General features: G+C 47.5%; 1 protein-coding gene across 3 annotated transcripts; it reads left to right on the forward strand.

The window, feature by feature from the left end:
* Positions 1-3,940: 3,940 nt before the first annotated feature.
* STC2 (stanniocalcin 2) lies at positions 3,941-19,663 on the forward strand. 3 transcript variants are annotated; one of them, XM_051631295.1, is made up of 6 exons: positions 3,941-4,248; positions 6,535-6,677; positions 9,170-9,381; positions 12,954-13,225; positions 18,160-18,194; positions 19,113-19,663. In XM_051631295.1, the coding sequence occupies exons 1-6, from the start codon at positions 4,098-4,100 to the stop codon at positions 19,350-19,352; spliced, it is 1,053 nt and encodes a 350-aa protein (XP_051487255.1). In that variant the 5' UTR covers positions 3,941-4,097; the 3' UTR covers positions 19,353-19,663. The 3 variants fall into 3 exon arrangements, with proteins under 3 accessions (XP_051487255.1, XP_051487256.1, XP_051487257.1); XM_051631297.1 differs by lacking the exon at positions 3,941-4,248 and adding an exon at positions 5,294-5,820; XM_051631296.1 differs by lacking the exons at positions 18,160-18,194; positions 19,113-19,663 and having other exon boundaries at positions 12,954-16,599.
* The last annotated feature ends 3,700 nt before the right edge of the window (positions 19,664-23,363 follow it).

The raw sequence follows: 23,363 nt of genomic DNA on the forward strand, positions 1-23,363 counted from the left end.
CAATATAGCTGCACCAGGTTTTCTTATTGCACATAAAAAGTAACCAATTACTTGAGTAAATACCTGTTTTTAAAATCTCACAGAGTGGTTTCCTGCTGCTCTAAATACTAAAATATTTGGCAAGATTTCTGACCTTTAGAAATCTTTCTAATAGTTCATATTTTATCAGAGAAACCAACCATCTTTAAACCTCATGCATAACTCACTGAGACCATTTCTCAAAACTACAGTAACCAGAGATTCAAAACTACTAAGTCAATGATAGATGGAGAAAAAGTGGCTTAAATTTAGCGCTTTGAAGCCCCCCAAAAGACCTACACTTACTGAGCCTAACAGGTTCTCCTGTGTCAAATCCCATTTCAGTCACTGTCAGCAGCTTTATTCACACCATCTGAGAACCAACTTGTGGGAATTAAATCAACACGTTCCCAGAGCAGGTCCTGCATCAGGAGGAACCAGGTCCAAGAGGCAGCTTCCCTCTGCTCTTCCCGACCACTTTCCCAGCAATGCTTTGCAGCTCTGGGCTGGCTTCGTAATGATGTGTCATTTGCAAGTCAGCACCTTGCACTAAGCCCTGAGGTGGGGAAATTACCCAGAAGAAGAGGCAACAATAAATTCCCCTGTCTTGCTTCTTTTCTCGAGTCTGATGAAATTCCATTGCACTGCTGGGGCTGCACAGCACAGCTTACTCTTAACTCTACTGTGAAATGTGTTTAGTCACAAATAAAAAACCCAGAATCCAGACCTGGGCACACCTTCCCACAGCATCCTCTTCCCTTCTGAAGTCATCGGCCTCTCTGTCCTTCAGAACTGGGTGTGCTCGCTCTCTCCCTGTGCACCAGAGCCTCTTGCACAGCATTCCTCAGCCTTCACCTGCCTGCAACGGCCTTGCAGGGACACAGCCCTGTTAGTAATCATGAAAGTAGCTCTTCTCCCTAAAACCCCAAACAATTAAATGCTTCCTATTTAAAGGTAGTTGCAAAATACTTGTGCTGCTCCTTGACCATAAGAAGTTTTAACCAAATTCTGAAACAGGCTCAAAAAGTAAAACCTCTGTATCTTAGTTAAAGGGAAATCAAAAGGATATTCTGAAAAAATAACAGTTGTTCAAATCTGCTGTAGTAGTTGTGATCCTCTCCAAAGAGTTACTCCTCAAACACGTCATCGAACGCCTTGACACCGGACACCATCCTGCAATCAGGAGCCTTCATGCACGCAAGCTCCCTTGCTGCTGGAGCCAAGCTGCAGGCGCAGTGCCTCGGGATTCAGGCATCCCAAGTCTCCTGGAAATCAGCTCCTAAATCACTGGAACCAGTACCTATTTTATAAAACTACCTGGCACACAAACTGGCAGTCGATCATGCTGCCAGGGAGTGAGTTGCACGGCGCTCCAAGATGCCAAATTTGCTGGAGCGTGACTGGTGTATCATGTGCACCTCTCCTGACAGCACCCACCCTTAAAATGCAGGCACAGCTTCTCGTCTTGCTAAGGGCTGAGAGGGACCAGATCCTCTAATCCCAGGAGCATCCTGACGAGTGACCTTGAGAAAGAAAAGCAGGGAAAAATCCTGCACCCTGTGTGCCACCCACCGCCCAGCATTGTCTGCTGAGCAGGATGAAATGGGAAATGCTCAACTTGCTGACAACCGGCGGATTTCTTCACCAAATAGTGACACGAGGGGGTGCTATTTTAGGCACGGCTTTGGTAAGGAAAAGAAACGTGAAAATAACCTTGGATGGAGCAATTAATGCAATACAGGCTGAAGGAGAGGATGAGCAGCACCGGGGCAGCCAGGGCTGTGTGGTTCAAAGGACACACTCTGAGAAATGATGAGACCTGACCAGAGAAGTCAACCAGAGGAAGGAACCCGGGGTCTGGTGCGTGGAGGATGGGTGGAATTCCTTTAAGTCAAAAGGGCAAAACCCATCTGAAAATTGTTACTTTAAAAAGAGCAAAAAAGATTCATGAGTAATGGCTGCAGGAGAGCATCAGATCTAAAGTAACAGGGGAAAGGCATTAGGGGAAAGCACAATGTGTGAGGCACAAGAAAAAAATTAAAATATGCATTATACGTATAATACAAAAGTGCTGGTTAGGAATAGTACATTGGTTGTTAGCTCCTCCAACAGACAGACTGCTGTCCCTTAAATTCTCCTGCCCATACTCTCTCTGTGCTGCTCCTGAGTTTATTCAGTTCCTGGTCTTTGAACAGTGGAGATGAGAATCGTGGAAGTCGAGCTAGTTAGCCCTAGAAAAGGCAATTAAGTAGCAAAACTCTTCAGCAGTATAAATAGCAAGAGAACAAGGACAAAAGAAGGGCCACAAGGCACTCAGGGTGAGGTAAAAACAGAGAAGAAAAAACCTATTCCTTTAATAGCTCTGTAGTCAGAAAGGGCAGAGCACTTCGTGCAGGGGCTTTGCAGACATCTGTACTGGCACAGCGAGTTCCTAAGCAGCAAGCTGCAAGTTGCAGTTTACAAGGCAGCAGCAAATTGATAAAAGGGAATTTCCACAAGAGCTTGGCACCACCGTTAAGAATTTCAATCTTAAAAAGATGTTTCGAAGTCAAACCCTAAAGAACAATAAACAAACTTTGCACCGCTCAGGCCCAGCAAACCAATCTCCTGGCCTGGGACAAAACCAGGGAAGGCCCAGGCGAGTGGAGCCGGCAGGGATGTCTCGGGGGCTGCAAAGGGAGGGGGGCTGTCGAAACGTGCCTGCTGGTGCATAGCCATGGAGCCATGGTCCTGCGGCGCGGTGTCACGTCCCGCCGAGGAGACCCCAGCTTGGGGAGGTGTGAGTGGATTTCCTCAAGTGCATTTTGACAGCTGTGAGGAAGCGGTGGCAGCAGCAGCTGGAGACATTCCTGACTGCGCCCCCCCCGGCGGGACCCCCGCCCCCAGCCCGGCACAGCGCGCCCCGCAGCTCGGGGGCTGCTGGGGGGGCAGGAGCCACATGGAGCCTGCGGGGTCTGATGAAACATCTGATGTGCATTACGGCAGGGCAAGGGGAGACACGTACGCCCCCTCCCCAGCGAGAACGGCACTTCTCATCACTTGCTAGAGATTTTCCTATGTGTGTGTGCCCCCCCCCTCCCCAACCCCGCTCCAGCTACCGAACAAAAGGCAGCAGCCAGAGCTGGCTGTGGGGTTGCTCCGGGGGGGCTTGCAAGGGTGATGCTCTCCCCCCGGTGGCGGCGGGGGGATGGTATGTAACGGAGAGCAGCGCCCGGCCCCGCTCTTAGGTACCACATCCTCCCTCCCAGCCCCCTCGCCCCCCACGCTAGGTGATGGATTTGGCCCAGACCCCCTCGGAACTCACAGGGTACAAAATCCCGGGGGGGGGGGGGGGGGGAAGGATTTCCAAGAAAGTCAGTGCAGTAGCTGCTTCGGTAAAGGGATTTTGATTTTATTTTTATTTTTCATCAAGTCTTGCAAAAAGCCGCCGGTGCCGCAGGACGGCCGGGCTCGGGCACCCCCGCTGCCCCCACCCCGGTCCTCGCAAAGGCGGCGTCTGGAGCGGCCTGAAGTTGGCTCCGCGGCTGCGGAGGGACCAGCCGCTCGGTGCTGCTTCCCCCCCTCCCTCCAAAGCAGCGCGCTTGACACAATCCCGCTTTTTCACCTTTTTTCTTTCTCTCTTTATTTCTTTTTTTCACCCCTTCCGCCCATACCGCCGGGGGGAGGCACTTAGGCACACACCCCCCCCCTTCCTCTCCGCCGCCGTTGCGGGGGGGGGGGTGTGTGCAGCCCCTGCCCGCTGACCCCCGCACGCCCATCCCCCGCGGAGCTGGGAAGGGGGGGACGGGGAGGCGGGAGGCTGCAACCTGCCGGCGGGGCAGGGCCGGCCCCCGGCGGGCGGTCGGAGCGGGGCGGCGGCTGCCATTGGCCGCGGCGCGGAGCGACACCTGCTCGGCTCCCTCATGCGAGTGACACCGGGGCTCGGCGGGGATATTTGAGGCACCCTCCGGAGCCGCTGCTGCCACTCCGCGCTCGCTGCCGGGCCGGGCACATGCGGTTCGCGGGGCCGCGGCGAGGAGCGCGCTGGGCCCGGGTGCGGCACCCCGCGGGGGAGGACGCGGCGGCGGGAAGGCGCGACCATGTGCGCGGAGCTCCGCGGAAAGCTGCTGGCCCTGGCTCTGCTGCTCGCCAGCGCCCGGGCGGCGGCGGGGACTGAGGCCACGCACCCGCCGGAGGGGCCGCAGGACAGGACCCCGCAGCAGAAGGGGCGCCTGTCCCTGCAGAACACAGGTACGGCAGAGGGTTTTTTTTTTTGGGGGGGTGGGTGCGTGTCCCCCCACCTCACTGCTTCTGGAGCGCCGGGGAAATAGCCGCGTTGAGTTATGACAGGCGCTTTTTTTCGGTGTCCGACTGTCAAGCATAAATCATCAGAGGAAATAAGAGCTCACTCCTAATTACCTTTAAAGCCCGGCTTTGCCAAGCACGTGTTGCCCTTGCAGCAGCCCCGGTAGCGCTCCGGGAGAAGCGCCTCGGCAGCTGCTCCGGGCACAAAGTCGGTGCCGAACGGCCTCGTACGGCCGGGAGCGGGGCCGGGGGTGGCGGGGACCCCGCGGAGCGGCGCCCGGCCCGGGAGATGCTGCTGCCCGGCCCGGGAGATGCTGCTGCCCGGCCCGGGGATGCTGCGCTGCAGCTGAGGAGGAGAAAGTTTCTCGGCGCAGCATTTGAAACCGGGTCGAGGGGTGGACGGTGGGGTAGGGCGACGGGAGGGAAAGGGAAGCGGCTGGAAATGACCGGTGCTTTGCCCCCTCCGTAGGGAGCCGTGCAGTGATGCAACGGACCGGGGGTTTCTCTGCTCCTCTCCCGCCCCCTGCGCTCCCTCCCCCGGGTATTATCTGCCTAGAAAGAGAGAGCTGAGGCGTGCACTTTGCTGGATCGCTTCCCAGCCGTGCAAGGAGAGCGCGGGATCCAGACGCTTCCCTTCCCCCCTCACCCCCTTCTCCTCTTTTCCTTTTTTTTTTTTTTTTTTTTTTTTTTTTTTTTTTTTTTTAACACTCTCAGTGCTGCGAGACGTGTTTAAACACACACGAGCAGGAATGCACGAATGCCCATTAGGGACTGCCACATGTGAATCACGGCACTGTGCAGTTCTCAGCACGCTGGAGCCAGGACATGTGATCCGGCAAAGGGTTTGCATCCGGATGCCAACACAAGCACTACAGCTGAGCTCCCGGCCCCAAAAAAGCCCAGCTCCGCGCTCCACAAAGAGCTCCGTTCCCCCCCCCCCCCCACCCACCCACCCACCCCCACGAGGCGTTTGTGTTTGCGCAGCTTTTCGCGTGTGGCTGAAGCAATCCCAGGAGCCGACCCTAGGGCTCCCGTGTCCCACCCCCAGATGCACTTCGGGGCAGGTAGAAGGGGAAAAAAAGAAGAAAAAAAAAAAAAGGCAGCGGCAGTGATTTGGTTTTCGGGGGGGGGGGTTCGTATGAACTTCGTCAGACCCCGCATTGACATCCGCGGCTGCTCTCCCTGCCTTGCAGCGGGTTGAAATTAGACCGAAAGTTGCTGTAAAGACTTGCAAATGGACCGCATGGCAGAGGGGGAGGCTGGGGATGTCTGAAACATGCTGCGGTTCGGAGGGGGATTAGGCTGGCTCCCAAGGGCGAGCTTTAATTAAAGGTACCACTAGGGCACAGAGTACAGGAATTCTTAGCATCCTCAGTTCTGGTCTAAAAGCTGCCCCTGTTTAACTTTATCCCCAGGCTTTTTCAGCAACCACCTTCCCTCTGGCAGTACTACTACATCCATTTTTTTTAAAGGACCAGAAGCTGTCTTGTTAAGAATTAGATTTTTGGGGTTTTTTTGGTAAGTGAGCATTAGACAGCATTTTAAATTTTTTTTAACAGTATTACATAACATCTGAAAGGACAGAATAAACACATGTAACTGTGGGCTCCAATAGATCTAATTTATGTACTACAGATATAATTTTTTTAAAATTAATTAATTTTTATTTCTGCATAGGTGAGGACATAGTTGCAGCTTTATGCAACACTCAGTGCAAAGGACTTTATTTATCAGTGGGAGTTTTGCCATTAACTTTGTAAATATTGTGACAGGGGAAACCAGGTATTCTGTAAAAAATCTTGTGCTAAATCCCCAGATACTAGCTCAAAGTACCAGAAATGAGGAATTTTAGCTGACTGAGTCCTGGGCTTCTCGGTTTGGTACTTTAATTTGATGGAAAACTTTGTGCAAGTCAGGCAGCAAAAGTCATGCCTGTCCTTTGCTCCTGAGGAATGCAAAAGCATTAGACAGTTCTCAAGTGAAATAGCTTGACGTAAGCATAGTGGATTTGGCATTTGTTGCTTGGATATCACTTTCATAACATAATACACCCAAGTTTTGGCCTAATTTCTGTAAAAAGTGGGCATGCTGTGGGTACAATAACTGTTGTCACATGTGTTTTTTCTTTTGAACCGATGATGTTAGCAAAACAACTCCTTCCCTCCCCACCCTACCCACCACCAGCTCCTATGAACAGATCTCCAAATTAACTGTAATCAATGCTCATTTTAGCTGAAATCCAGCACTGCCTGGTTAATGCTGGCGATGTGGGATGTGGAGTGTTTGAATGCTTTGAGAACAATTCTTGTGAGATCCGAGGCTTACACGAGATCTGCATGACATTCCTGCACAACGCTGGAAAATTCGATGCCCAGGTAACACAGCAAAATGTCCCACACATCTGCTTGCTGTCACTATATACACAGCATGTGTTTTACTTTTCTAACACATCTTTGGGGAAAAAAGTTACCGTGATGGAGCAAATTGACTTGTGCACATGACCAGCTTCAGTAAGAATTTTTCTGTTGAAGGGCCCAGAATCAAGACTCAAGAACACTAACAGAGCAGTGTTCAACATGTCCCAGAAGACAGATGGTCTCTAGTTACAGCTCCCTCTGATCGCTTCCTCCTCCTGTACCCAGGATAACCAAATCAGAGCACTAATGTAGCTGAACATGGTTTTCAGAAACACTTAAGTGGCCTAAGCTCCTACACCACGTTTGTTCAAAGCCGATCCTGAAATGCAGCTTGGGTACCCAGGTCATTTAGACGTATCAAAATATTTCCCAATCTGCAGGTATTAAAGTTGGTTCTCAAGACTTGCACACAACCAGTACAGGCAACCTCCTAAAGCTGCTGTATTCAAATAAGCCTTTGGCTCAAGCACTGACCTTAAAATACATGACTTACATGGTATGCGGTATTAAGTTCGTCTCCTTAATTTTCTCCCTGGACCATTTATGCATCATTGAGACATAATAACAGGATGTCTTGTAAACCTACTCTCCCATTTCACTGTGGAGGGAAGAGAACATTATGACGGACCAGCAGCATTTGGCTTGACCATGCAGTTTACAGTAGAACTTGACTAAAAGCACCAGCTTCGTGGCCCTGTTAAAAGCATGGCATAAGGTAGAGCTGGCTTTGGGATTCAGGCTGTTCTATGAGGGATGGTGGGACCACCCAGTAGGAAACATTTTTGAAGTGCTGGGTTTTCAGGCTCAAATTCTTAAGGATGTATGAAGGGTCTGGCTAGCCATTAAAACAGGAATTGTTTCTTCTGTGGGTATCTGAAAACCTGCAACTTAATTTCCAAGTGGCTTCCATAAAACACTCATTTATTTTTGCACAATATTCTCTCAGTGAACAAAGTTGACCAAAGAAGCCCTGTTGGGAGGGGAGGGAAACATTCCTGCAAAGGCTGAACATAGCCACTGATGCCTGTTCCCCAGGATCCCCAGATATTGCTAATCAAATACAGCTCATTTCACATCCAGCCTGTCTCCATTGCAGTGCAGAAGTATTAAACCCCTGGAGCTTTATTTAATATAGAGGTGACTTTAGCCTCTGCTATGACTTGGCTTTTCATGGCTCATCACTATGTATCTCCAGTTATTTCAGGCTGCATTAAATGACGAGACTAACACTGACCATTTTCTGTTCTCTACTTTCTGCTCTCCTTCCCCCTCTGAAACCTGAGAACTGTGTCAGGTTTGGTTTGCTTAAGAATTTTCTTTTTTATCCTTATTTGTCTAATGTGTTGTGCATGTTTGTTACTGAAGGGAAGGGCAAGTGAGTGCCTTTGGTATAGGGAACAGAAGGGGATGATGATTGAAGTAGTTCTTTGATCAGCAAGAAATATTTCTGGTTTGAAACAATTTAGGAACAAAACCTGCTTGTAGGTCTGAGTGAATCTTAATGTCAGTGGAGCTGTGCCAGTGTAGTCTTTGGGTAAAGGTTGACAAGAATTTGGTCTTCATGAAGCTCTTGTGTATAATAATCAGAAGCTAATGAAGAGATGGAGGCAGTGCAGGAGGCTTCCACACACTTCTTGCTAAGGAAAGAAAGTCTGAGCAGATCTGTCAGACTGCAACACATGCACCATGTGTAGCAGCTACAGAATCAGACAGCAAAGAGAGAAGGAAGAAATGGGTTTGGTGCCCACTAAGCAACTGAGTGAAGGAGTCACAAACAGGTTAAAGACATGCTGCTAAAGTATCCTTCCCACAACTTAGTGATTTAATTTCTTAATTTGATTTTTTTTTTTAATTTCCACTTAGAATTTCTTGCAGCAGACATCAAGACACTGTAGGATTGTTATTAGTGCTGATTTGAGTCCCTCTCTGAGGAACTGGTAGTTGAGAAAATACTGACAGATGGGACTGGGGCAGATGCATACAGACGGTGCATACATGGCTATGAGTTTGCAAACTAATTTTAAAATTAAAGAAAAACTAGTTTGAAGTTACTGAATGAGTATCTGATGCCCTCTGCTTTGTGTGAACCTGCTGTGCTGACACCCCAGAAGCAAACAAAGCCAGTAACTCAAGCATTGAATTATTTCAAGGTGTTTACTTTTACTCTTTCCCTTGTTGGGCATTCAACTGTTGGGGTAGAGGAAACCTCAGAGTAGCAGTGATGAAGCCCTGTGTGTTCAGCTCCACTGGAATAGCAAGGCCAGGTAACTTGGCATGATCTTTAAGGGCAGAGAAACAAAGAGAAGAGGGGGAAAAGCCATTAAGTGATACCCTTAGCAATCTTAATAACCCTTGACATTGTCCTACAGAGCAGCAGCTAGCTGGCCATAAATCAGCTGCTGTGCTTAATGGACAAAAATACAGACCTACTCCAATTCTTTTCTTCCCAGGGAAAATCCTTCATTAAAGACGCTCTGAAGTGTAAGGCTCATGCCTTGAGGCATAAATTCAGCTGCATCAGCCGTAAGTGCCCTGCCATTAAAGAGATGGTGTTCCAGTTACAGCGGGAGTGCTACCTGAAGCATGACCTCTGCTCCGCTGCCAAGGAGAACGTCCAGGTCATTGTGGAGATGATTCACTTCAAAGACCTGCTGCAGCATGAGTAAGTGCCTCCATGCTAGTGCAGTCAGAGGCGTGGGAGCTCCTTCCAGGAGCACGGTGGTGCCAATGGGCTGTGCATCTGCCCAAGAGCTGTTTCACCTCCTTCTGGCCTTAAGCATGTCTTGTTTTCCCATGTACCTGACCAACGTAATGCTTTCTTCACAGGGGCCCTTGAAGACTAGTTTGTTTACAGAGGGCTAGATGTGACTGTAGAAAGGAATGCAATGGGTTGCAGTTGGTTCTGGCTCTCTTGTCCTTTAGCAAATACATTGTCAGTGTCTGCTGTTTCCAGAGGCATCTCACAGTATCTCTGTGCTTTCTGAGCTCAAAGGCACCACTCCTGACCCCAGTGTCTTGTTAAAGATGACAGCTAGAGGAGAAGGGGGAAGAAGGTCTATGCAAAGTTGTCAGTAAGATGATAATTTCTTCTTTAAATACATACTTTCAAATGTCTTGTAGTTAATTGTCCCTGAAAGAGCTGCAGTCCCCCAGGTAATCTTCCATTCATCTTGCTCCTTATTAATATCAGATGCTTTTTAATAAAACATGGAGGTGTACAAAATGAAGACACAAGTCAGATTTTGAGGAGTTCATCCCTCAGACTGGGAACACAGCTGCCCTACAGGGAATGGCAGGCACAAATCCCATTTGGAATTCATCAAAGCTGCTACATGACAGCAACAAACCAGGCACAAGCTGTTTGTAACCAACTCTTTGTGCACAGATGCAAAAATTGGAGCCTGTTTTTCTTGCAGGTGAACATCTGACTCCCAAACAAGAAGGCTGAGCCAGAGCCTGGCAGCAGGCTTAGGTTAGAGCATCTTCCTACCACGCCCCTATGCCTCTTATCCCTAGCGGATATTAGCACAGAAACCCCAAATCCCAGCGATCGTGACAGATCCATTTTTTTTACAGAATCATTTTTCCTGGACCTCTAGCCTTGCATTTTCCTTGGTCTCCAAAGGAGCTGTGCCCTGATCCCTTACTTTCTGTTGAAAACCACCCCCTAATACTTAAGCTGCAGTTGCAGAGAGATGGTTTGATGCCAGTTTACTCTCAAAAGCAGAATCATTTGCTGTGGTTTGTGTGAGCTGAACATGGCAGCCAGTAAGCAAGGCCCTTTCCATGGGCATTGCTGAGGCTGGGATTAAAGGCATGGCTGGTGGCAGATCTTGGCCCGGGGTGTAGGACTGCATGCCACTGCTGGGATGAGAGGGGAAGTGGGGCTCTGTCCTGCACAGCTGCACCTCTCTGCCCACACTGCTCAGGCTGTGGTAGTAGGCGGGTACTTGGTACCAGGTAACTTCCCACATATCATTTGGAAGTGAGAAGAACTGTGACAGTCAAAGGCCTGTCCAAAGAGCAGTAAGTTACCCTTATTTTACAAACAGGCTAAAGCAGGAATGCTTAAAGGCAGCTGCTTATTTCTGGGGAGCTGAGAGATGGATCATTCAGCTGAACACCTATAATTTGCACAATCTCATTTAGAGTTTTCTGCACTTCATTTTCAGCATCTCATGGAGTTGGAGCTTAGCTTTCCTATGTGGGACTCCCCAAATAGAAGCCAGCCAGCCTCCTCCCTTCCCCTAAATTTAGAGGCCATCTCTGAAGCTTTTGAACTAAGGAACTTGTTCAAGATCAATAGGCAAGTGTGGCAGAGCTGGAAATAAAATCACGTCTGCTGACTTGCAGCCTTGTGCTCAGTTCAGGTACTATGGTCAGGCCAGCTGAAATGCAGAAAGTAAAACAGTGAAGGAGAAATGGGCCAGTATTAATCCGCAGGGCTCTGGCAGACTCTGAATACCTGAAATACTTGGCAGCTGAGCCACTTTTTAGTCATACCAGCAACCTTTTACAAAGATTTTTGTAAAGGTTATGCCCAATTTCAACAACTGATTCCTCTACTTTGTATCTTTTTTCCTCTTCCTGCTGGATCACTTGGTATACAATGTGCTCCGTCCTCTCTCGCCTTCTTTTTTACATTTAAAACAAAAACTGAAGAGCAGAGAAGCAAATGGCAGCTCTCAGACTTGTTCTCCAACTATTTTATTCTGTTTTCTCCCAATGAGTGAGGAAGGCCTCCAGGATGGTGAAGTCTCCTCCTGAGTCAGCTGTGGTGGGGTGGGGGTCAGGCCAATTTCCTATGATGAAGTGGTGACAGGCCCTGGCAGATCAGTCACTGCTACATTCCAAGTAACTTTTTTATAAAGGCAGAAGCAATCCAAACATGGGAAATATTTTGAGATAGGGTAAAAGGTGGCATTCAGGCATTCAGACCTTCAAGATTAGGCATTCAAAATTAGTTTAAGCAGTTGGGCAAAGTAAAAACAGGCTAGTGTCAGATGCTGATCATAATCTGTTGGTTTTCCTCATCTCTTCTGACTTAGTTCATGAGAAGAGATTTAGGGTTGTCCACAGCCACCAGAACTGGTGGATGGTTTGCCCAGAAGTCGCAGCCCCACCACCCCATATAGCCATAACTGCTGATTCCAGACAGTTCTCTGCTTGCACTGTGGATAGTTCCTACTGTGGGAGACTTTTAAGCACATCCTTCTGGGCCTGCTAGCAGCTGAGCAGTTGTGTCAATAGACAACATCAATATTGACCCACAAAACTTGTGACCGCAACTATTTTAAAATCACGGCACTTGGTGACCCGTGGCTGAGAAAGCCAAAGTGCCTGTGCTCGGGCTGCCTTGTGCTGTGGGAGTACAGAGGGAGGGGTGGGAAGCAGAAATGGTATTTGGCCATGGCTCCTTTAGAGTCCTTCTTTGGCTGGGAAAAGGTATCTACTGAAAGCCGTACTGAACTCTGTAAGGAAATGAAGGAAAGAAAAAAACACCACTTGGTGTGGGAAGAAACTGTGACACCAAAGTGAATTTCCATGTGTCTGAGCTCTGTGCAGTCAGATCCTGAGTCCAGATAGGATCTTGTTTGTGGTGGAGCTTCAGAGAAAGCTAAAGATGATGAGAGAAGCCAGAGAATCTCTAGTCAAGTATCTGTTGCTTGCACAGGTGAGGAAATGCCTCCCTCTTGCAGATCAGTGTATGCTCTGTACCAGCCCTTTACCTGGAGATAGCAAGCTGTTGGATGAAGTTGATGGCTCTGGACACAAGCAGGTTTCCTGTGTCATGTATCCTGATTAATAAAGATGAAGGGGCATGGAAAGAGATCGAGGCAGAAGGTGTGAGATAGCAGTTCTTCCATTTGTCAGCCCCATTTGCCAAGCATGTAGACCACATACCTTCCTCTGGTGGATATTACAGTCCTCCCAGAGCATCTCCAGTGGGGGAGCAATCAAGGCAGATCCAGCACTTGAGTGAAGCTGTGTTTGACAAGTTGCCATCATGTGCACTTCTTACAGTGATATGGCTGCTTAGAATATAATGTATTGCATATTAAACATATGGTGCAGAAAAGCTCTGCAAGGCTGCCGAGTCACTGGGTAGCAGGAGGCAAACACTGCTGAGCTGTGCTGTGCACAAGGGAGGGCAAGGCAGAGAGGCCATTTTTACTGACAGATAAACCTCATCTATTTTTTTGACTCTCCTCTCACTGTTTCCTTTACCTCTAGGCCATATGTTGACCTAGTGAATATCCTGCTCACCTGTGGCGAAGAGGTGAAAAAGGCAATTACAAGAAGTGTCCAGGCCCAGTGTGAACAGAACTGGGGAAGTCTCTGCTCCATCTTGAGCTTCTGCACCTCAGCTGGTCACGGTGACGCCATCCTGGGTTCTGAGAAGAAGCCAGGTGAAGCCAGCAAAGCTGCTGCTGGCCGCGGGGACATGCTACTGCACTCCGACTCCGACCACAGGGAGAGCTTGCGAGCATCTAAGGCAGAGAGAGGTACTAAGGGGCACCTGAATGCCCATGCCCGGGTGAAAGCTGGGGGCCACAGTCCCAAAGTGGCTCATGGGATCATGGACAGGGCAGAAGAACGGTCCGACTTCTCTGACATCCGGAGGTGAAAAAAGGCACCAACTCCCTGTTCTCCCCATCCTCCCCCCTCCACTGGAAACCTCCTCTGTTGAGTCCCATCTTCCTGTCTATGGACATTCCAAAGCATTTCCCATTCAGAGATCAAGCACAGGGCATTGCAAGATATATATGGACCTCAGCAACAATGTATATAGTAGCAAAGGGAGAGCAGTGGCAATGGGTTATAGATCCAGCAAACTTGACACTTGAGCAGCCATCAAATGTGGCAAAATATCTCCAACTACGTTCTTTTCCCCTTTTTTATAAACAGACATCAGCTGAAATTTAGGATCTTGTTTGGGGGTTGTTGGGTTGGTTTGGGGGTTTGTTTTGGTTTTTTTCCCCTTGGTTTCTTGGCTGGGGAGAAGGTTCCAAGAGGGCTCTGCCAGATTGCATGTGGCCACTTGTGGCTTAGCACCTCCGAAAGTTTAGGGCGCAGCCTTACAGCAGATGGCTGAATTCCAGGGGGATTTGGTTTCTGCCTGTTGCTGGGAAGGAAAGAGCTCAAGGCTCCCTATGTGATGCTCTCTAATGAAATAGCTCCCCCATCTCTCGACAGGAACCATGCGGTCTGGAGCTCCACCTTTTTCTCTTAAATAATTTTTGATCCATTGTTCCCATCTGGGTGATGCTGCCCTAGTTTAAGTGCCCCCTCTTTGTTTTTTAACCACTGCATAACTTGACACTTGCTAATCCAGTCACTTCAGCCTATCTAAGGCAAGTAGTCAACTTCCAGACAAGGCACTGTGACTGTTAAGACTTGCACAGTATGGAGGACCCCCCAAGAGTATGCTCATGGACCTCTAAAAGCCCTGTGCATATTCTCTGCTTACACCTGCCCACTCAGAGATACAGGTCCTCCATCCTTGGGACAGCCCAAGTTTTAAAGGATGGGCACAGGCTCAGACAGCAAAGTCCTTCTGTAGGGCTGTGTTGAAGGCCCACCAGAAATCTGTCTCTCCTTAGCAGTAGCGTGGTGTGGTTTGCTGGGATGTGGAGCCCTACTCTAACCTGCCTATCAGCTGTGGTTTATCCAAATGCCAAAGATAAGGAGAGGGGGTTGACTTGGGTTTTTTACATTTTCATGCAGATAATGACCACCAATCTCTGCAGAATGACTTACTAAAGATGAAGAGCGTCAAGAGCTTAATGTCTCTAGGCAGTTCAAAGTGTGAACGAGGTGTTTGGACACATCTCTCCTACCCCCTATGCAATTGTAATTCTCAGGTTGCAGATCTGCAATCCTATATCTGCAGATATTGTACTGGAAATGGAGGTTACAGCATCCACAGGGACAGAAGGGTGAGCTCCTCAGTTTCCTCTAGAGAAAAAGTGAGTTTTTCTTAGACAGTGGGAATCACACCAGGGATTTGAGCCTTCTCATTTAGAAAGTTTGGGAGGAAAGCTGTGGGGGCAGGATGGCAGTTCAGCAGAGACAGAACGTACCAAGTGAACTAACGTACGTCTTGTCGCATGGTGGGAAGGAGCTGTATAAACAGTAGAGGGTGTTGGAATTTGGCTACAATTTCCAACTCAGATTTGAGTTACTGCTAAGTGAACACAGCTCCTAATAGCTATTTTCAGGGTTTAATGTATGTATCCACCCGCAGAAGTTATAGACATTGCTTTTAATAGAAGCCATGTAGGAAGCAAGAGAGAGGACTGTTAAGTTGAAAAGGTGTGTCTTTTTGTGATCACTAGGTCTTTGAAGACATGACCTTGATCCTGCTTGATTTTAGCCAAGTTTTGTGACAAAATTTACATTTTCATTAATTGGAAAGAGGTGGGATCAGGCCAGGTACTATAGCAGCAAAGATATGAGGAGTGGAGCTCCTGGCATTGATAGTGCCAGCTGCCCGTGGGGTTGTGGTACAGCTCTCCCATGGATGGGCCACCCAGGCTGTCCCATGGAGGAGCTTGCTGAGGTTGGTTCAGGCCTGCCTCTGAACACCAGCTCCTCTGCTCCAAAAACTTCAGTGGCTGCTGGTAGTACCATGAGAAGGTTTCCTGCATGCCTCCATGTGTTCCTGTGAGTGTCCTCTCCCCCTTGGTGGCATATAGCCACCATGAAGAACAAGCTCAAACCAAAAAGACAATCCAAACATTTTAGAAAAAAAATAAAAAGGGAAAGAAAAAGAAAAAACAAAGAAAACAAATGCAAAACAGAAACAACAACTCGCGAGCAACACGATGTTCTTGCATTGAACTAAAATAAGATCCCTCCCTCATTAGAGGTCTGATTCATCAATGGGAACCAAACATATAGATCTACATCCTTGAATGTCTTAGTCAACATATCACCTCAGCATGCATACAGTTTTATTTGTATTCATTTGTTCTGTGGGGAAAATTGTATATTCCCCTTGTTTAGTCAGTGAAAATTGGGGAGGGGGGCGGGCAAGCTGTGGGTGGGAGGGATTTTTGTATAAGGCATAACTTTTTTTTCCTCAGTGTGTGAAGATTTTATGTGTTCATCTACTGATTCCACATATGCTATTATTGTAAATATTTAACATTTCTATTTATTATAGTGTCTCCATTTAAGAAAGAACACTGCTGGCTATGATAATTTAAACGTACGTCATGACCTGTGTTGTATATATTCATGCCACTAGTATGTTTTGGTTTTTTATGTTTAAAGCTGCATAAATATAGTTTTATACAGTTCCATAATGTTATTGACAGCATAAATCATTTATTTATTGTTAAACCTTCTTTCATATCTAACAAATAGGGCGCGTTTTACCTGAGATTATTTTATTGTGACATCTACATAGCCTTAATTCTTTATGAAAAAGAAAAAAAAAAAGTCCATTTAGATACTGTATGATGCTTTAATTAACATTCCTTATGAACTTGCTGTTCATGAAGGAGGTTTAAGCTTACAAGCCAAGGTATGAATGTTTTCTTTACGCTTTGCATCTGGAATGAGCCTTGTTCTGGAAAGAAAATACTGGGAGAAGCAAAATGCCTACTGGAAAAAGATAGCTGTAAAGCCTGAAAAATGCTGTCCTAACTTAAAGTGCTGAACTTAAAAAAAAAAAAAAAAAAAAGACAAAAAAAACCCCACAAGCTTTCCTTAATTCTAAATCTCTGGGAGAAAAACATACTAGTTTTATGTCATGTAGAATTTGCAGCCAAATAAGCTTGTAAAAAAAGAAAATGCATATGGCTTTAGACAAAGCTCTGTACCTTTCACACTATTATTTTCCTTAAACACTAATAAATGTTTTGAGTAAGTCTGTGGCTGGGTTTTGTTTAGCTGGAATTTCAGCTGCTGAGATAAGGGGTAAGAACAGCCCTCTGAAGCTGGGCCAGCAGCTTCAGCCAAGGGGGACAGAGGAAATCTGTCTGCTCGTCTCTCCAGGGCCCGTCGTGTCCCCAGTGCCAGACGGGCAGTGGCACAGGTGCTCTGGCTGGAGCAGGACGTGAGGACTGAGGCAGCCCTTCCTCTGTGTACACTGGGGAGAGCCAGCAAAGGGCAGAGACCTTGTCACCCGTGTGTCATTCCCCTGAAGAAGAGAGACCTCTTTGGCTGCTTGGTTGGGACCTGGCAGCTTTGAGGACAGAAAGGGAGATGCAGTACAAACTAGAAGATGAAAACACGAGGGGCAGAAGCCCGTGCCCTTCTCAGGTTCAAAGCCCTGCTCGCTTTGGGAGGTTTTTCCTTTAGCAAGAGCCATGAATGGGGTTCACTGCAGCATGTTAGAGCTGCCTCATCTGCTTTAAATTAATCTGTATTCAGGTTGGAAAGGTAGTAGGGGGGTGGAAGTGCTTATGGGTTTCTTCTCATTGCCCTGATGATTTTGGATTACAAAACTCCACTGGGAGGTGACACACTGTGCTCAGCCAGGTTGGCTACAGGCACAACTCAGCATCCCATAAGTTCATCAGAGAAGAGCCACGAAGGGGATCTGTGGCTGACCACAGCACCCAACCGTGGGTGAGGTGTCAGCAGCCCCCAGCAAGGCTCAAGCCCTCAGCACTGGATTTCAGCCAGACCCATTAACAAATACAACAGCAACACTTTCTAAAAGCCACAATAGCATTTGTCCTGCATGTATAAAAGATCCAATTAGTTCATGTAATAGCAAGAGTTACCCACTAAGGACATCCATTTGACTCTCCACTGTCAGCTATTAATAATCTATCAATAATTACCAGCCAGTGACTGTACAGGCATGTAACAAGCAAGTATAGTAGCTGTAATTCTCTCTCAGATCACTCCATCAGCATCCCAGCAATGATCAGATACCAAAATCTTAAATGCTTACTGGAGTTTCAGCAAACGAGAAAAGAAAAATCCTCAAATTTACAAAAAGCAAGCTGCAGAAACAGCACTTTGTGTTGTCTCCAGTCATTTTCATATGGTGTTGGGGTGTAGGCAGCAAGGGGATGGGGAAATTATGGGAAAGCACCTCAGAACATAAAGCACGGATTTTTTTTAAGGCTGCTTGCATGAAAAAGCACATTTTTAACACTCCTTCTGTGGGGTTTAAAAATAACTAATCCACTTCAAGCCTTTGGATGAGATGGGCTTCACAAGCCTAAATGTGATTTGCAGCAATGTAGGACCTGTAGCTTTTCTTTGCCTTTAGGTGCAACAGCTCTTTATAATCCTGCCATGGTGTCGTCAAACACCAACGGGAAAGTGCATCTTGCCAGCAGAGATGTGACAGAGTTTGGTGGGATGTGATCTCAGACTGAACTGCAGTCAGGCTATAGACAAGGAATAGCTTGTGCTGGTGTTGGAACTGTCCTTGGCATTAAAGATCCCATTGCATTTTTTTTTTTTTTTGCAGGAGCTGGTCTACACAGTGGCTGTGACGCTGCTAAGGTAATCACATTCTGCCCTCTACCATCCTCCTTGCAATTTCAACTAGAAAAGTTATTTTTCATCTCCTGATCCGTCAAGTGGTGAGACTGCATTCTGCTCCAAAAAGTGGCTAGATGTCAGTGATGGAGAAGTGGCCCTTACCTTCCCTTAGGGCATCATGTCTCACAGAATAGAACAGTAAGTAACAGAGCACTGGCATTAAGAAGTACAGAAGCACAGAGAGAAAAAGAAGCCCTAGAACAGACTGCAGAGCAGGGATTCTGCATTGCACAACCCTGAGAAGTGTACAACTTAAAATACGTTTAATACCAGCATACAAGTCTGCTTGGAGACTGGAGTGACCTTAGTTCAATTTGGTCTGAGTCACTTTACAAGTGAGGTAAGGAAAACCAAATCAAAGCGATGCAAATTGCAAATGCATTACCATACACAGGTCTGAATCAATTGAACAAATCCCACCAAGATCCATACATGTGGTCCATTTGGATTTAACCTCCTATGGGCTCCCTGTTTAGCCTCCCAAAAGAACAAAATTAATTCCAGATATTGGCTTGCTCAGGCATACCAAAACATTTACAAATGTATATGGCAATTAACATCTGCATAGTGAGCTGAGTCCAACCCCCTGCCAGGGCTCCTGCGTTCAACTCCCTGGGTTCCTTGGCTCTGCCCTTCTCTCTCCTCCCTGAGCCCACGGGGAGGTGCCAAGAGAGCTGGGGCAGCTCCAGAGCAGCTCTGCTGCGTCACTCCTGATGAATCCATTGCAGCGACCTTCCCGGGTGAGGGAATAGTTAAAGCTTGCTGGGAAGCCTTACAGCAGAGCTTTTTAAAAGCAATTTCCTGACACCTCACCAGAAACACAAATCCCACTCAGTTTTCACTGCTAGTTATGTTCATGTTTCCATGCTCTCCTCGCAGACTCTCGCAGGAAAGGCTTCTCTCACACCTGCTGAAGGCAGAATTTGCTGCATGCTTCCCCAGCAAGAAAAGCAGCACATCTCCAGCCTTGAGCAACGCCGGGCAGCCTGCACCACCCAGACCCATCATGGTCACCTGCCCTGTGACCAACCAGCGTTGAGTTGTGGAGAGGAGATGCAAGGGGGGATAGTTGGACCTCCCCAGAGGCAGGAGGGAGCTCCCTTGCAAGGTCGCTCCTAGGTCTGTTCCTTCGGTCCCAGCACCAACAGGTCCTGGCAGAGGGCTGGGGCTAAGCATAACCATGAAATTAGTGAAATGCTAACAGTTTTTGTTTCTGTACATTTTTCTTTAGGAAAAAAAAACATCCTAGCCAGTGGAGCATTTCGTTTTTAAATCAAAGCCTCATGTCTGTCTTGATTGGGAATGCAAAATTGGGGACTCCAGAGTTTAAAACACAACAAATTATGGGAATCTGCAGGGGCTGAGAATTCCCATCTCCAGGGATGCTGACTGTTATAGCCTTGACCTTTTCTTCAAATACCATCCTTCCTTATAAAAATGTGGCTAGGAGTTTATTTAGAAATCCTTTTAAAGTAAGCAGTAGTCTTTGGAGAGTCTGTTCAGAGGTTCTCCACATAGATGGAGACATGCTTTTTTTAAGGATATTCCTCCACTGCTGGACATGCTTTTTTTAAGGATATTCCTCCACTGCTGGCAAGTAGTGCCTGAGTGGCAGTGCCACTGCAGTGAGCATGCTGGACCTCACTACCCTGCATCTCAGTGGCTCTGGTGACACTGGAGAGATCAGGTCTGACACATGGTTTCAAACTGGAACTCAATAAGGTTGAAATTGAGCCTGGGTCAGTTTACACGGTGCAGGAACAAAATGCCCCCATGGTACAGACAGAGCCAGCTTCCCCAGTGCCACTGGAAACACAAGCTGATGGAAAGGCTAAAATCAGGCTGCATTTTAGCACAGCTCAGGATCAGCCCTCCACTATCTAAGACATTATGGCATCTAATCCCCTCTGTAAACCCCACTTCCATTTCTGAAATTTTCTGCAGTTTGTATCTGCTTTTCTCTAACCCACAATCACACCGAACTACATTTGTCACCCATGAATAATCCCACTTACACTGCAGTCTCTTCCTACCCTGGAGAAAAATGCAGTGGGAGGTGTGGGGAAGCTCAGTGAAAGCTGACAGCCAGGAGAGACTGGGAAAGGCCTACGGAGTGCCTTATTTAGATGTCCTATTTTAAGATAAAATGAAGAGGAACTATGCACATTCAGCATTTTGTTAAACTGACATGAAATCAAGCCACTACGAAATCAGTTTGCAGAGGGGTGCGGTGCACATTCTTGAAAATATTTTTATTATTATTAATAATTGCGGCAGCTCCTGCCTGTCAGCAAGTCCCAGCCTTGGGGCTACCAATCCATATATCACAGGAGAGAGTCCTGGCCAAAAAGAATTTCCAACACCATTGGTAGAAGGAACATTGTCCTTTGCCTCCGCATGCAGAAAATGAAATAAACTCTACCAGGGCACCCAGCATTAACTCCCTGCACAAGATGCTTCTGAACAGTAATCACAGGATTTATGTGGATTTCTCTTAGATCTGCCACCTACACTTGGAGGTCCAAAAGCTCACCCTAACTGATGACGAGTTTCCAGAAGCCCATTAAAAGCATTTTGGCCTGTACAAAATGAGGAATGAGAGCAGCCAGGATGTCTTGGAGGGGGCTGAGGATGTCCAGGGAAGCTGACATTGCTCTGCAGCAAGTAAAAGGCTCCCGAGGGTCCGGGCAGCCCACAGCAGCAGGCAGCTGACTCTGCAGATTCCTGGAAGAGGAGATGTATTTTGTGGCTGCATTACATGGACTAGTGAAAGCTGGCCACAACTGATGAGCCAGGACCAGGAAATGAGCCTTGGATGATAATTAAAGGCCCAATCTTGGGTTCACCAGAGCCTCTGGTAAAACTTCTTACTGATCATTGTAGGACATTAGAATTAGGCTCCTACTGGAGCTGGGAATCACTGAAGCTTTCCTGACTAAATAGGCTTATCAGCTATAGTCTTAACAAGATCAGAAAATAGACGAGGCTGAAAATAATCTGTTCTCAAACATCCCACTTTCAGAAATGCCTGGATCTGAGGCACAGGGGGGTTTTTTTCAGCACTCCTAAGCACAGACCATTCGCAAAGTGTGGGAAAGCAGGCAATCCTTTCAACAACATCCAGAATTGTGTGACGCTTCAACATGACAAAAGTAAGACTTGAATGCTGCTTTTAAAAACCTGAAATAAAGCTTACTAGGCTTTAGGACATTATATACCATATTGCTTGAATTCTGACTACCCTATACAAAATGTCCTCTCCCTTTCCTTCTGTTGGCCACATAGCACAGCTTTAGTACAGCCTGGAAAAGTGGTCAGGCTGTCTCTTTAGAGGAGGAAAGACCAGCTATACCCTCCCAAAGAAGACAGCAGCAGGATGATACCACTTATTTGAGAAAATACAGCCATGATTCTGAGCAACAGCAAAAAAGTCAAAAAGGGTGGAGTAAAAATGGACCAGGAGACAGTACTGAGAATACGTGACGATGCCATTTAAGCACGTAAACTCATTTAGGAGCTTGCTTGGAACAAGCTGTTCTTACAGTATTGCCAGACTGAGCAGAAACAAGAAGAGCATTAAGGTCCAATTGACCAGTAAGTTGGTCAAACCCTCTCTCTTGAGACTGCTGGCCAAATTTGTAAACATTGAAGGTCAGATAAACATACAAATGTTGCAACTTACTGGATTCACATTCCTCTGACGATTCACCTATGTTTTCTTCTGTCGGGACTAAGGGTTCCAGTGGATGGTGGGCAGTTAACAAGAGGATCATGTTTTGTACCAGCATGAGGCACAGGCAGGACAGCACAGGCAGAGGCTGCAGTGGAAAGCCTAAGCTTCAGAGGAAAAAGAAACCCCAGTCCCCAAAGCAGCACTCATCTTTTATCTTTGCAAGAAAAACACGAGTATTTTACCACCTTTGCAATTCTCTCAAGGATGAGAGAACTTAAAAACCTTCAAGGGCCATAAAATATGCCAAGCCAATATAAACCAGGTACTACTACTGAGGCATTGCCTGGGAACAACATCAGCAGGAAGGGAGGACCTGTCCTGAGAGGTGGCTCATCTGCAACAGGCACGGCATGTGCCCAGCAGCCTACAGGCAGCAAAGACAGTGAGGCACAGCCTTGCTGGAAGGATGGCTACGTAAAAAACACATGGTGGGTCAATTCAGCAGGCTGCCCCCAGCCCTCAGCCCTGCCTGCACACCACGAGAGGCACATTTGTTGTGGTGAGCACACTCTGTCCTTAGGGTTGTCACAGGCAGGAGCCAGAGCTGCTGCTGCTGTGGGATCCAAGGTTGTCCCCTGGCTGTTACTGCAGCCTCACAGGTGTAGCTACACCATGGGACACCTGTAGTAAGGCTTGCACAACCCCAGCTCTAACATACACCCGCCAGTGGGACAGCTCATAGGGACTGGCAACATTGCAGCTGTGTGACACGAGGGCTGGTGGCCCAGTGCATTATCTGGTATTGGATGAATAAAAAATCATTCTGATTGCAATCTCACAACCTACCAAAATCACTACAAAAGCATCAAGCTGGCTCCAAGCTGTGTGCTCCCAGCTGGCCAAAATTTAAGTATGTTGATGTAGGGCATCTCAACCGGGTGTGTGTTACCCAGCAATGAGGTAGTGCACAGAGTCAGCAGGGTCAGTGATACCCTCAGCATCAACTCAGACATCACAGCAACAGAGCGTGCAACTAACTAAAATGCTGCTACTGCCTGTAATAGCACAACAGGCCCCAGCTGACGCTGCAATACCCTTGTCCTGAGTTCTTATGAAAATGGTAAAAAAGGACTTCACAGTCCAACCTGATCAAGGGAAAAGGCAGAGCAGGAAAAATAAAGACAAAGAAGCATCAGTTCTTATCCCTTACACAGTGCTGATTCCCACTCAGCGCTGTCTGCAAATGGAGCAAACCTACAGTAAAAAGAGAGAAGGAAGGGGAGGTTAGGGGGGAAGAGAGAGGGAGGGAGAAAGAAGGAGGAAGAGAGAGGGAGAGTGAGAGAGAGGGAGAGAGACTGGGAGAGGGAGAGAGGGGGAGAATACAGTAATAGCCATCCCTGCACCTGAAGGGTGCCTTTATTAAATGCTCAGTGAGTAACCAATTCCCTGCTAGTCTA

This window comes from Apus apus, chromosome 13 (genome assembly GCF_020740795.1).
Source record: "Apus apus isolate bApuApu2 chromosome 13, bApuApu2.pri.cur, whole genome shotgun sequence".
Lineage (NCBI taxonomy): Eukaryota > Metazoa > Chordata > Aves > Apodiformes > Apodidae > Apus > Apus apus.

Bases quoted from the DNA above. Each gene is read 5' to 3' on its own strand.
- STC2 (XM_051631295.1), top strand. From the start codon at position 4,098: ATGTGCGCGGAGCTCCGCGGAAAGCTGCTGGCCCTGGCTCTGCTGCTC. The intron at 4,249-6,534 runs GTACGGCAGAGG...TGCTCATTTTAG, and splicing joins CCTGTCCCTGCAGAACACAG to CTGAAATCCAGCACTGCCTG. The intron at 18,195-19,112 runs GTAATCACATTC...CTCTCCTCGCAG, and splicing joins GTGGCTGTGACGCTGCTAAG to ACTCTCGCAGGAAAGGCTTC.